Source organism: Gobius niger (genome assembly GCF_951799975.1).
Source record: "Gobius niger genome assembly, chromosome: 4".
NCBI classification, from domain to species: domain Eukaryota; kingdom Metazoa; phylum Chordata; class Actinopteri; order Gobiiformes; family Gobiidae; genus Gobius; species Gobius niger.
The window spans coordinates 12,939,358-12,953,579 of record NC_136855.1 but is presented as its reverse complement, the minus strand read 5'-3'; the positions used below and the strand labels follow the sequence as shown (position 1 = coordinate 12,953,579).

Below are 14,222 nucleotides of genomic sequence, written 5' to 3'. Positions count from 1 at the left end.
GCATCTCCATAGATATTGTGAGTCTACTAAAACAACTCAATTTCTGAAATATCCTTTTGGAGCATAAACTATGAACTTAGGCCAGCTGCTTCTATATGAGCAACATTGCAATATGCTAACAAAAAACAAAGAATCTGTGTAATTTAAACCTTTGACAGACCTTGACAGTTCTTGCCGTCTGCAGAGATCTCAAAGCCAGCGTTGCAGACACAGTGGAAGCTCCCCTCAGTGTTCACACAGCGCCCGTTGTTGCAGATACGACCATTTGCCACGCACTCGTCCAGATCTGGCAAACAAACAGCGGTAAGCATTTCCTGTCTCAGCATCAGGGCAATAAAATACATGTAATGTTATATTCCTACACATGACTGGGATTTACACTGTGAAAATCAGGAATGCACAAAACCGGAAAAGACGAACCATATGCACTGATTATGAATATATACATGACCATGGCCGTATCTACCATTGAGGTCACCGAGGTCCGGACCTCGGTAAAATTTTAGCTTTTTTTTTTTTTTTTTTTTACACATTGAATCCTGCGCAAATGAATGTTGTAAACACGCGCTTCTACAGGCGGAAGAGCCTCTAATTCAGACGTGGATGAGCTTCTGAACCTAAACGTGTCCACTCTGAAACCGGAGCCGCTTTGGACCCGAGTGCGTAAAACTCCGCGGAGGCGGGGGCGCGGCTGTGCGTCAGCCTCACTACAACAGCAGCGCCTTTAGCATGAACCGCGCCAAAGTTTGATTGAGATGCAATTTCTTTACTCTCTGTCATAAAGAGAGAGGAGCCAGTGCGCGCACCGTCACGGTGACCTCGATTTACAACAGGAGTTTTCCTCATTCTGATCTGAGGAGCGAGAGGAGAAGGAGAAGCGTCTGAGCCTCATCATTGCCTCCTCCTCTGCTGCTCACTTTGTTTCTGTCTCATGCAAAGATTGTCCTGCGTGTAAATGATCTTCGCTTTAATGAGAGCTTAAACCAGCGCATTCACCTTTGTAGCTCCAGTGGTTTGACAGTGAGGGCGACGCAGAGGGGGCGGGGCCAGAGCGCAGAGTCTGATGTTCAGAATGAGCCAAAGCAAAACCCTCAGCTTTACCCATTCACACCCACAGCCTCGTTTTCAAAATGATTTTCATTTAATATTTCAGTATTTATTTAGGACATTCTTATTGCCTCTCACTCAGGCGAGTAAAACTGTTTGGAAAACCTGCTTCACAGTAATAATGGATGAAATAGATATTAAATAGATATTTTGTTTTGTGATATTCATCATGTCAAAGTATGGGGTACGTGACTCGTCACCTAACACTTCATGGGCAGACTGATGGAAGCGAGGCCAGTCTGCACCATCTGCATGTCCGACCACCATCCACTCACTCACACATTCACTCAGGCTCCTGGTCCCAAACGGTGCAACAAAAAGCAATTTTTGAAAATGGCTCAAGGATGAGACAAAAGTGTTTTTGATCACTTAAAATACAGGAAATTATATCTGAATCTTTAAAAAATTCCTGGGGGAGGACCCCCAGACCCCCCGGTTTAAAGAATTATCCGGACCTCACTGTTTTTTAAATCCTGGCTACGGCCCTGTACATGACGCGTATATGTAATTGAAAGTTTGAATGAAGTTGTACCTCTGCACTCGGTCCTGGTGGCGGTGGTCTGAAACCCAGCGGGACACTGACAGATGTAGGATCCGGGCGTGTTCACACACTCTCCGTGAACGCAAGGGCTCCTCTCACACTCATCGTCGTCTGAAAAACAGTAGAAACTTTTAGACAGGGCACAAAATCTGAGCCGAGGTGAGCCAAAATATATATCATTATCCGTATGGACAGTCAAAATGAGAAGCTTTGAATAAAACTTTCTAGCTACTGAGGCTGGGATGATGTGCTCGAGTTTCCAGAAGTTAGAAATTAAATTCAAATCAGTCTGACTTTCAGTAAAACGTTTCAAAAGTGCAACTTGTAAAAAGTTTGGCTCCTTTTGAGTGAAACCAATAATCACCAAAACAGACATTGACAATACCAAGTTTGAGTCAAAAACACTTATTATTAGTTGGTGTCATAGTATTTGTATTACGTGTATAACAACAAAGGTGTAAAATTGTTGCAGTTGTTTAAACATTTACACCTTTTTGTTATATTGATATGAACGCATACAATGATTTTATTTTCTTCTATTTACTGGGTGAAATATGATACAGTATGGCTGTATTGAGACTCACCGATGCACTCTCCTCGACCGTCCAGTCTGAAGCCCATGTTACACTCGCACCTGTAGCCGAGGGCGCTGGGCACTGGGATACACCTGCCGTTCAGACAGAGGTTCCTGTAGGCCTGGCACATGTTGGTGATGTTCTGCGTCTGGATTATCACAGGCCCTAAAGAAAATGTAAACCCACTGTCAACAGTGAATGTATGACATTCGATTCACACGGAGTTATCAGATAGTGGGAATGAAAAATAAAAATGTTATGTTTCTTGTAAACCGTACCTGGCGGAGGCTGCAGAGGTAGGTTTGGGTACTGGGGGTACTGGCCCCCTGGGATGGGGACTTGGATTGGGATTTGTCCAGGTCCCACCGGATACTGTCCAGGCCCCACTGGAGTCTGTCCAGGCCCCACTGGAATCTGACCAGGCCCCACTGGAGTCTGTCCTCCCGGGTATGGATAAGGGTAGACCCCGGGGTAGTCTGGGCCTCCTGGTACCCGGCCTGGTACGACCCCACCTGTTCCGTCGGGGAGCTGCAGGCACAATTTCTGATACTCCTCTGTGGAAGTTGCAAACACAAGATTACAACCAGTTAGTAAAATGTTTTTCCTGCGTAACATTTTGGAATCTACTGTACCATTCAAAACATGCTCCTAATGACCATTTCGACACAGATAATGAAGGAATGGATTTGGAACATATTTAAATCTACTATTTGGATGCCTTTTGTCAATAGCTCCATGGAGACGAGCTGGAGACACAAGTTACAGTCAAGCCATAGGAGAGTAATTTTCAATAAAAAGTGTTGGAAATAGAATAAATTCTTCTACTTCATTCTATTTATTGGGTGAAATATTACACGGTGTGGCTTTAAGAATGACTGAAGGAGTAAATTTTATGTATTATGCATTATGCATATTATATGCACTTATGAGGGCTTGTATCTAATAGTTCTCAACTATCTGCTCGTTACTGGTTTAATATAAAACATTGAATGTAAACAGCAGCATTTTTTACTTCCTATCTTGCTTGAAAAACCCAACTGCTCAAATAAAGAGGATGCTCAAATAGAGATGATGAAATTAGCTCTATTGAACTACTACTACATTGGCTTAAGTACCATCAGTGGGACATACATATTACAGTATACAGAATACAGTATTCCACAGTTTGAGAGAGAGAGACTAACTCATCACAGTCAGTCCCGGTTCATGCTCAGTTCATGCCTCGACAGTTTGACCCACCTGATCCTCGGATGGGGCACATTTCGGGCGTGGTGCCGTCGGACCAGCAGCGCCCACTGTCACAGCAGCACTGCACTTTGGTCAGCACCTGCGAGTTCTGGTTGGCACACCGTCCGTTCAAAACACTGGCAAAACAGTATCCTCCGCGAGCATCTGTGGGACAAGATATAAGACTGTCAGTACTGTGAGTTACTACATATAAAAACTTGCTCTTAAATCGAGGGTATTTATACTGTTTTCATAGATATTTCATAAGCGTGACCTGTTTGTGTCTAGATTTGAGCTAAACCTGTTTGCACCCAATATTGGTTTCCATGGTACTATTGTAATGTGTTTTTTGATAGCTCTGTAAATAATTATCCATTTAGAAAGCAGACTACATGAAGTCTGAGCTCAAAATAAACAACAAATACAGTGCATTCCAGCAAAAATCTTCAGCAACACACAATGAACCCATGTTATATTCATACCTCTAATAAATGCCATGTTTTCTGATAACCATAACTTCCTGTTTCCTGAGTCAAAGCTACATCCTGCAGTTTTTGGCACCGTCTCCGAGTGTGACTGATGGAGAACACGATCACTATCTTAAATATTTCATGTCTAATTTCACACTCGGTTCATTGAGCAAAGCCATGTGGTGACACTAATGGCAGCTCGGTTAGATCAATTATTATGTGGCTTAAGCGTGGGGGTTGACACATGACAATAATAAATAATGCTGATAAGTTTGGAGAGCAAACAGAGGTCAACACGTCCTCCAAACAGAGGCCTATTTTAACTTCCTCAAAAGCATACCAAAAAAATGTATTAGGAAAAAATTCCCACTGTACACTGCAGAATTTGGTCGTCTCATAAAACTGTGGGAATGTTGCACTTCACTATTACAAAACTGATCATTATTACCACTTTAACCTCTTAACCCCCAACTGAACCCAGCATATTTTCTCCAGTTTGGCTTCACCCGAATCTAAAAGCTTCTTGAGCAAAACGTCAAAATAGCAACAAAAAGGAGACGAAAATGAGGATGAAAATGCAACAAAAGAGCGACAAAAACGCAATGAAAAAGTGACAAAAAGGACAATTAAACGACAGAAAAGTGACAAAAATGTATGGCGAAATGCAAAAAAAAAAAAGCAACAGAAAAGTATCGTTAAAGTGATGCCACAAAAAATTGGCAAAAAGATCCATTTAGATGAGTTTTGTAGGTCTTAGCTTTCAAATGAGGCGTTACAACGGATTTGGGTAAAGCTGAGCTGGAGAAAATGCACTTGGTTAAGGTGGGGGTTAAGCAGTTAAGCTTTAGGTAAATAAGCTATTGTTTGAGCAAACTATACTCAAAAGGAAAAGTTGATTTGTTCAAATGACTCAAACATAATATTGTATATTTGAGTTGTTTTTAGATTTAGTCGGGCATTTGACATAGATCATTTTTAATTGTTCCGAGATGTTTTTGACTCTTTTCAACACATTGCACCTTATTTTGGATCAGTTTGTCTGGCAATGGGGCAAGAAAATTGCTTTATTCCTGTAGGCAGTAATCTAGGTAATATTACGTAATGGAAAAAAGGACACAACTAATTGTAAGTTCAAGTCACTTAAAGCAGTACTAAGTAACTCGTGCCCCAAGAGCCCATAAGACTCTGCAGGTGTCGTAGCATGTTGCGTTTTTTTACTCATTAATTGTCCGTGAGAGTAAATACTACGCTGACAAAAAAGACCAAGGGAGAGAGGGATATTCTACATCCAAATACACAATGGAGATCATTTTTTCTGGCTGTAAATACTGTTTAAGTGGCGCTGACCCGCAGTTAGCTTTGCCCGTTAGCCTGTTAGCTTCATTAGTATTGGTGACTCCGACCCGGAGGCAGGGAAATTGCAATTGTGGTTTTCTGGCCAGAGACACAAATGCCAGATGTTCACTAAAAACATTCACATTAATAACATTTACCTAGCGATTGAAAATAACAGAGGCCATCAATGTCCATATGATTGTCCATGCGGATTGTGATCGATTAGTTCAAGGTAAATTCTATGCCCTGTCTGTCTTTTCGGACTCATTTCTTTGGCATGTGCTTGGAATCCCGACAATCTTCTTTCACCATGAAGCACAAACAGTACACATCCTACTTAACCATAAAACAACAGCCTCCCTGCAGAACTGTGCGAATGATTTGCTGGATGGAAACACAGATTTCTGGAGCTAAATCCTCAGACATTCCTCTCTCACAAACATCCTCTTCTGGGGGGTAGACAGAGCACGCACATGTGAATATGTGGGTGTATTACTAATGATCCTCGCTGACCCAAATTCTTCTCCCAAAGTCTGTTTTGGGTCAAATTGAGCAAAACGTGAGGGATTTGTCATGCTTTCTGGTGATTTGCCTGGGTGTGGTTGGATATGTTGTTCTTGTTTTGGAGCATGTTGATGCATCGATAAATCATGCAATGGGAAAGTTTGATGTTAATGGCCCAAACTTTTTTTTTAATGGCTTTTGAAAAATCATCACTAACAACAGAAGTTACTGTGGGTAAGAAAAATTGCAACTATATACTGATCACCGGAAACAAACCTGCAGTTTAGAAGATACTCTGAAATAATTTCTACGCACACAAAAGACTCTAAGGAATGAGAGACTGGGCGAGCCATGATTTTGAATTGGCACCCACTGCAGTGAGTAGATGGGATGACACATTAAAAACAGTGAAAAGAAGCTTTCACATTCAGCAAACTATAACAACTATGTCTTTTCTAAGACGAAGGAGTTTTTTTTGGACAGCATCAAGTCAACATTCAGGTTGGAAAATGGCACAAAGGTTCCGGAAGGTGGACTGTGTGACCTTATCAATCTTAATGAATCGTAATTAGCCTTAGTTAACCTGATCAGCCTCCTTAAATTTCTGTGATTACCATTTGGTCCAAAGCAAAGGCATCTGATTGTCGTGGAAAAACAAACAATAGCGGGGCGCTGACCTAAATTCTGCCGACTGGAACCTGCGCTTTGTTTTAGCGCCAGGAGTGAAAGCGAAAACCAAAGTCTGGAAAATGTAATGCCGTTTTAGACTTCACATAAACAACAACATGGCTTTGATTTTTGCCTCTCACTGCGTCCATAGAAATGGCATGTTGTGAATATATTAGGGGAATTCATTGCAATCAAAGCAGTATATACGTCCTCGGCTCAATTTGTTGAAGGGTCAAGCATCAAAGAATGCGTAGTTTCTGCAGTCACACATATGGAGTGAGTATGGTTCATCTTGTTGCCCGCTAACCGCAGGGTTGAGGGTTTGATGCTCTGACATAATGCAGTTTTGTTGTGTTTTTGAGCAAGACATAAGTAAAAAAAAACAGGACACTGCAATTAGAATGACCTATACAGTAAGGTCTATAGCTATAGTTCTTTGTATGGGGGATGAAGACATTTTCAAAGAGGGGGTATTGCGCTTTTTGCAGGTATCTGGTAATAACCTCAAACACATCTTTATCACTATCTTACACTTTGTGGGTTAAAATGCAATATTGATCTATTACAGGTTCAACAAAATATCCAGTAGTTTCACTTCCTGATTTTCATTATCAGTTTTAATTGATGTTGCATTTAAATTGCTGGTGTATTCACAATCAAAATAACAGTTTACATGGTATATAAGTTGCATATTGTATTTTGATTATCAAGCCCACTCACTGCCAATTGTCCAAACAGAAAGCCAACAGAGCATTGGATTAACTAAATTCAAAGGCCAAATCCAGGGTTCTACATACAAGGCACCAGACAAGAGAAAACAATCCCACGAGCAAAGATCCACAAACGTACGTCTCTATTTGCCCAGTGCGCACCCCATGTCCTACTCCCTCCTGCAACTGGACCAGACTTTAGTTTGCCATGATTCATAATATGAAGTCCATAAATCAAATCACTCTCATATTTCAGCACACATAATCGATTCCGCATATGTTTAAAATGAGAGAGTGGACCGTGCCGTGCGCTCCATTGACTTTGATTGATGGCTCACCTAGACACCTGGACCCATCCGCAGAGGTGTAGTAGCCCTGAGGACATTTGCAGAAGTAGCTGCCGACAGTGTTGGAACATTCGCCCACACCGCAGAGTCCCGGGATGTTCGAGCACTCGTCCAAGTCTGCAGAGGAGAGAGAAGGAGAGAGAAGGAGAGAGATGGGGACATCCCGTTAATCTGAGAGTCAAAATCTGCCTCTTAAAACAAGACAGGCAATCAGTTAAACTCACCAACCAAGGACGTCTGCAAAGACAATTAAACCCACTGTTTGGCAGCTTCAAAGGAAACAGGGCATTGTCACAGGATTTTCAATTTCAAACCACACACACCTCATTGACATCTGTATTAAAAAGTTTCCCATAAATTAGTCCAGAGATTTCATATCCCTTCTACAGTCTGCTTTCATATTTTGAACCTTGCTTTTTTGGAATTTGAAATGTAAGTGGTAATAGAGATCCACATTGAAAACTGCAAAATCTGATCTGAATAAGATTAATGGCTAAATGATTTTATGTGATAAAAGTGGGATATGTAGTGTTGCATCCATTATTAATTCTTTGACATATTTTAATTAAGTCCTAGGCTTTGTCTTTTTAATTTCTTCAATTTCAGTCTAGTTTTAGATTGCATGTAAATTTTGTCAAGTAAATGTAACACTAATTCAATTTATGATATTTATTATAATCATATTTAATCATGGTATTTAATCAATGTTTGTTCTCCCACATGCACAAAGCTCAGAGCTGTTCCTTTGCAGTGAATGTAAATTATTTAAGGGCTCTTTCGCACTGTTGTTGGAAGTTTGGATAATTTTTGTCTCTTCTTTTCATTTTTATTTAGTCGATGGAAATATCTGGACATTTTAGCCATAGTTTGAGTATCATAAACGACTTTTAATTTAGTTTTAGTCCCATTTTAGTCGGTCAAAAAAATACACTGACTAAAATTATGACAAAATATTTTAGTTGACAAAATGAACACTGGTTGCATTAAAATGTTTTTACAGAATGACTCCATGCCCACTTTTTAATCTACATTATGAGGATTATCTAGATTAGATATGCAAGAAGGAAGTCAGAGTGGAAGTCAGAGGTGGGTAGAGAAGCCCTGATATTGACTCATTTAGTAGTAATGTAAAAATCAATTAAAGTTTAAATCAATTATACTTTGATTCATTTTCGTGTCAACATGAAGCCTTTGTCACACACAGGTTTGCTGTGGTGTAAAGAGAAACCCACTGTTTAGTCAAGCAATAGTAATGTTACTGTGAGATTAAACTACCTGAGGAAGTACAAATAGTTACTCAAACACGTGTACTTGAGTAAATGTAACTGATTATGTTCTGCCTCTCATTGAAGTCCTCGATCCCGACAGAAAGCGGAAAGCTGGTTTTGTCTGAAGTTCATGTAAGTAAAGGGCATAGTGGCACACGTGTGGTCTGTTCCTTGAACCCCTCCATCAGACCGAGGTGACGCTAACCACGCCACAGCTCGACGGATGTGGTTTCCTGCTCAACTTTTCCCCATTCATTAAACCCTCTTTATATGAAACCTGTTGACTTTGCCTTGTCATTGCTCCCCACACTCGATGTCAGGCGTGTTTTGGGATGTCAGATTGTGGTTTGCGGTGGATCTTACCGTCGCATTTCTGGGTGATTTCGTTGAACTTGTGACCGGCGGGGCATTTGCATTCAAAAGACCCCACCGTGTTGATGCAGTTTCCCCCCTGACAGAGGCCGGGAATGGCCTGGCACTCGTCCACATCTGTTCACACACAAAAGAGCACAAACGGGCTGCACTTACTGTTCACTTCATAATAAGGTTTACACATTAAAACTGAATACATTACTGTTAAAGAGATTGAAAATGTCTCGTCAAACTGCTACAAATGTTCTGCTAAATGTTACATATACATGCACTTTATCACGCTATAATGTGCGTGTATATGTAATATATGTCACATGCATATACTCTCCATAACAATGAAACTCTACATGTTTGAGCTCTCAGTCATTCAGGAGTGTTCTGTTCCATCGTAGCAAATATCCAAGGAGCTCTTTCAACTCTTAAACAACCCAGACTCTAGACTCTGGCTGATGAATAATGTATGTAGCATAGAGTGGTTACAAGGGTAGGGTCTGGAGCTCCTTAGGGGACCTCAGAATCATTGCAGGGGGGCCCACAAAGCTTGTCTTCAACACAAGTACATTGAAAAATGATTTTTTGCTCAATCAGTCATCAGTGTTTAGCCTTAAATTAAATCCTCAGCATTAAATCCAATTTTAAGGTGTAAAACATCACACCTTCCTCTGAATTGAATCAATTGTCAGTGATAGGGGGGCCCCATTTGATCTTTGAATCGATAAGGACTTTGACATAGAGTATTAAAGATTATTACAGTCCACTATCTTGTGACAGTTTCTAGCTTGTTTGGGATGAAATGTGGTGCATCAGATCAACGCAAACAGAACAAACAAAAGGAAATGTTCCCTGCTGGACAATGAGAAACAACAGTCTATCAATGAGAATCAACACTGGGCCAGAATTTTTTTTTCTCATTCTAGGATGGATGAAACAGTTGGTTCATATTAAAACTTATTTCTAAAGTAAGACATGTCAAACTATAATAAGATGGAAATAGCATGAACCCTAGAATAATAAAGGATAAATGTATTTTACAGCCTGTTTCCAAACTTTCCAAATTATTACCAAGAAATACTAACCATGTTTCCTCCTAATTGACGCTCTTCATATTTGGGTCAGTGTTATGATTAATGGTATTTCTACAAAAGTAAAATGACAGATGTTTCCACAAGTAATTATCATGCAATTATAATTACACATTTCTCCATCCAGTTACTATGCTTTTAATGTGCTGTAGAATAACTGCTACAGAGTTAAAGATTTTTTTTTATTATCACATCAACATGAATTTCAGAACCAACACAGATTAAATAATAGTGTCAATAGTGTAATAGTGTTGGTAGTTTCACAGGTTTGGGAGCACTTAATGGTCCTTGTAGCTTGATTTCATTTGAATAACAGAGATCTGTATCCAATATGCTCTTGTTGTATTAAAAAGTACACTCAATTCCAGTCCGACATCTGACGCCTCGCCAATCCCTCAAGGCGAGTACACCCTGTTCCTGTGAGCCCTCATTCTCAGGACATCCCACCGAGGGGCTGCTCTCTGCTGGGACAGGAGCAGACTGACACTGGGCTGTCCCACCTCCAGCACTGACCCGTGACAGCTCCTCTGACAGCCCCGGCACAGAGGGGCGTCCCGGGGGCATTCCACACTCACACAGGAGGCACTGCCACCCGCCACCGTTTAAACCAATTACCCCCTAATCCAGAGGAGAGAGGCGCGGGGCGGGAGCACAGCTGGTACAGACGGGACTGGCAGAGTTTAGAAAATGATTGGATTAACATTTGGAAATTAGAAACAGCATCATCACAGGAATGTTGTTTTGTGTCATTGGTGCATATTTGAGTAATCCTACAGCTCAGAACGCTCGCCCCCCTCACCTGCTGGTGTCACGGGGTGGTGCTGCATTAAGTTTCTCAAGTTCAGACAGTTTTACTTGTTCTGTGGAGTCCCCCAGGGTTCAATTCTTGGCCCTGTTCTTTTTACACTGTACCTCCTCCCTCTTAAACTCGACAAGCAGGTTAAATCCAGCTTTGATCATCTTCGTCTTTTAGCTCAAATTAAACTGATTTTTATCTTTTTCAAATTCTGAGCGTGTCGTGCTTTTATTTTGTCAACACACTTTATTCTGTGATAAATCAAAACACCCTTTATGTTTCTATGATCTCATGTTCAGCACTTTGGAAACGTTTGGTTGTTTAAATGTGCTACGCAAATAAAGCGGATGGGATTGGATAATGATTTCAGTGCATAAATTGCCAACACTTCACGTCAGTTCTTGCGTCTATTGTTGCAGCTTTTTATAGTTTACATGTTTTGGGTGGTTGGGGAAACCAGAGCATGGACAGAGACTTGAACCTCTCTCCACATTTTTATTTTGGCTTAAGGTTTCACTTGTGAGAATTATTAAACCTCCAGTAAAAAGTAACATCTCCCGGCCCCACTTTGCCTCCTGAATCCCCCTGTATTGAACCCCAAAACCTTCTTGCAATTTGGTGTGTGCACTAACCACTATGCCATCCTTTATTTCTTTTGAAGGACTGGCCTCCCGCCATCACCTAAAACCAATTAGACCTAATCCAGCGGAGCGAGTTATCGGGCTGGAGCTGACAGGGACTGGCAGAGGCTCAAAAATGAATGGAGATTAACATTTAAAATTCAAAAACAACATAATCTCACCACTCACCACTTGTACCTGTCAGGAATGAATGTGAAGCATGTACTCTTTTAATCAGGGTCAAAATGTTCTCTGTATATTCATATATTTTAATAAAATATGTGTTGCTCTATGACTGAAAACTGTTGCAAACTCCACAAGGCAATAAACGAAACCTTATCGTGGTGGAGGGTTTGAGTACCTGAATGATCTTTGTGGTCAGGTGCAGGTTCTCCCATGGCAAGCAGGTCGTAAGTGTCGTCGGCGGATCAGAAATCCAAAGTGTCGAAGGTTCTCGTTTGCTACTGCTCTTCATATTTCTTACACCAGTACCAATTAATTGACAATTCTATTAAATTAACTGTATCAATTACGGGAACCAAATGCATGCCCATTATTTACCTGGGCGTAGCTTTTGATTTATCTACCTACTTCACACTTGGCTGTCACACCAGACACGGCGCATGGGCCAGTAACAATTCAAAAGAGCAGAAAAGAAGAAATTACTGGGCGAAAACAAGCTTTGAAGCCGAAGGAGGAAGCAGAGTGCAGCCGGAGCAGCGGGGGCAGACTTTACCTTGGCAGGCCCCGGTGCGGTGGTTTGGGATGAACCCTCGGCGACAGGGGTGAGGCTGGGCGGGACACATCTCACACGGGTGCCCCCACGCCCGTCCCACTGTGGCGCAGCATAGCGTCTTGGTGCAAACGATCCCCGTGAGCTGGCCCTGGCACATCTGGTTATTCACGGAGGCGAAGCACGGGCCGGTGCGGTAGTCTACGGGGACAAAGCAAAGATATTGTTAGGGTCCTGTGCTACATGGGCTTGAAGTAGGCGAGTGATATGTTGTACGAATTTGGAAAACAATGTCTGCAATTTATCCTGACAAAAAGATTCAGATCATAGGGCAAGTTTTAACACATCCGTTGGAGCCGCAAATATATTTATTTTAAACGGATTCTCACAGTATGCAAGTAGTCTGGGCTATTGTTCTTTATAGATGAGACAACAATAATGTTTTTCATGTAAATGCACCAAATAAGGACTGAGGTATTGAGATCTGTGGACACACATCGGCTGACCGAGTTGTGCATTTCGGAGCCCCGTGCGAAAAGATAATATGACCACGTGCGGATGCAAACTCAAGTCGTCCGGTCCCGAGTCGAACGATTATCTAGGTGAGCTAAACTACCATGTGAATGTGGGCTGGTCTGAAATCTAAAACTTCTGACTTCTGCTAAACAAATGCAAGAATGACAAAACATCAGAACTTTCCTGTTTCCTTCCATGCTTAATAAAACCAATAATCCAGAATAACATTGCGTGCTTGCTTCACTCAAAAAAAATGCAGTTCTGATGGCTATTTCAGCATGTCAGTACTGCAGTACTGCATGGCTATAGCACCTCCTGTAACTTTGCTCCAAACACCTGTACTTTAAGCTCTGATTTTCCTCATTGAAATATAAAGGATTTAACTTTCAGGGCCTGCAGTTCTATCAAAACCATCGATAAACATTTGCCAGCCAAATAACCTCCACAAAACTCTGCACTCAGTTTGAGCCAAAGCAACACCATTTTTTTCATGAAACCCCCTGTATATGCCAAACCCATTTCATAATGTGCCTGACGTTTAACCAAATTACTTTTTGTAACCAAACCTGGACACGTTTCTTTAATCAGTTTGGTATTTGCCAAGTATATACAATTCAAAGCACTCCACTGCACTCCACTCACTTGCATTGTACAGCGACTGAAATGAGAGAGTGCTCGACTTTACAGAGAAATCTTTGTCTCAGGTGCTTTGAGTGTGTCTGCTAAAACAAAAACTACAGATATGGGCCAGGTCTGGAAAAGCTTTTAGAGTTGGAGTCGTGGGCGGCTCAAGTGTCGAGTCAACGCTGGGATTTACATAATGACAATCCAGTCTGCTGTAGGTATTAGCACATCTCCACTCACTTGTCTGCCTGAAATACCTGTGTGAGAGTGAGTTATATTCATAGATACAGAGAGAACAATAGCCAGAACTATACAGTGCATTTACCTAAACTGGCCATAGAAAGAATCACTATACCCCAGTGTTTCTCAACTGGTGGGTCGGGACCCAAAAGTGGGTCTCAGGACCTTTTTCAGTGTTATATATGAGCCTGTGTTATATCTACTGAAAAGCATAGAAACACAACCTGAATCTGTTAAGATTACTGTCATTGGATTGTTTTTACAGGAATTACTGGAACCGGACATGATTGGTTGAATTACAGGCGCGTTCAATCAATCAATCAAAGTTTGTTTCTAAATCACTTAACAACAACACCAGGAAGACCAGAGTGCTTTACAGAAAGATAAAACACAAAATTATTGCATCCTAGACATAATTCAGTGAGCTCTAAGTATTAAAAGCCAGTTAGAAAAGATGAGTATTACAGAGGAATGATCCTTAATGAT

General features: G+C 41.2%; 1 protein-coding gene across 1 annotated transcript in view; it reads right to left on the bottom strand.

Moving 5' to 3' along the window:
* Positions 1-14,222, bottom strand: part of fbn1 (fibrillin 1) — an 88,138-nt gene that overhangs the window by 51,034 nt on the left and 22,882 nt on the right. Inside the window, exons 7-14 of the mRNA XM_079555138.1 lie at positions 12,360-12,557; positions 9,117-9,242; positions 7,477-7,602; positions 3,463-3,615; positions 2,502-2,777; positions 2,233-2,388; positions 1,640-1,759; positions 161-286 (exon numbers count right to left, since the gene is read on the bottom strand). Coding sequence (XP_079411264.1) covers positions 161-286; positions 1,640-1,759; positions 2,233-2,388; positions 2,502-2,777; positions 3,463-3,615; positions 7,477-7,602; positions 9,117-9,242; positions 12,360-12,557 — 1,281 coding nt within the window. The remainder of the gene's footprint in view (positions 1-160; positions 287-1,639; positions 1,760-2,232; positions 2,389-2,501; positions 2,778-3,462; positions 3,616-7,476; positions 7,603-9,116; positions 9,243-12,359; positions 12,558-14,222) is intronic.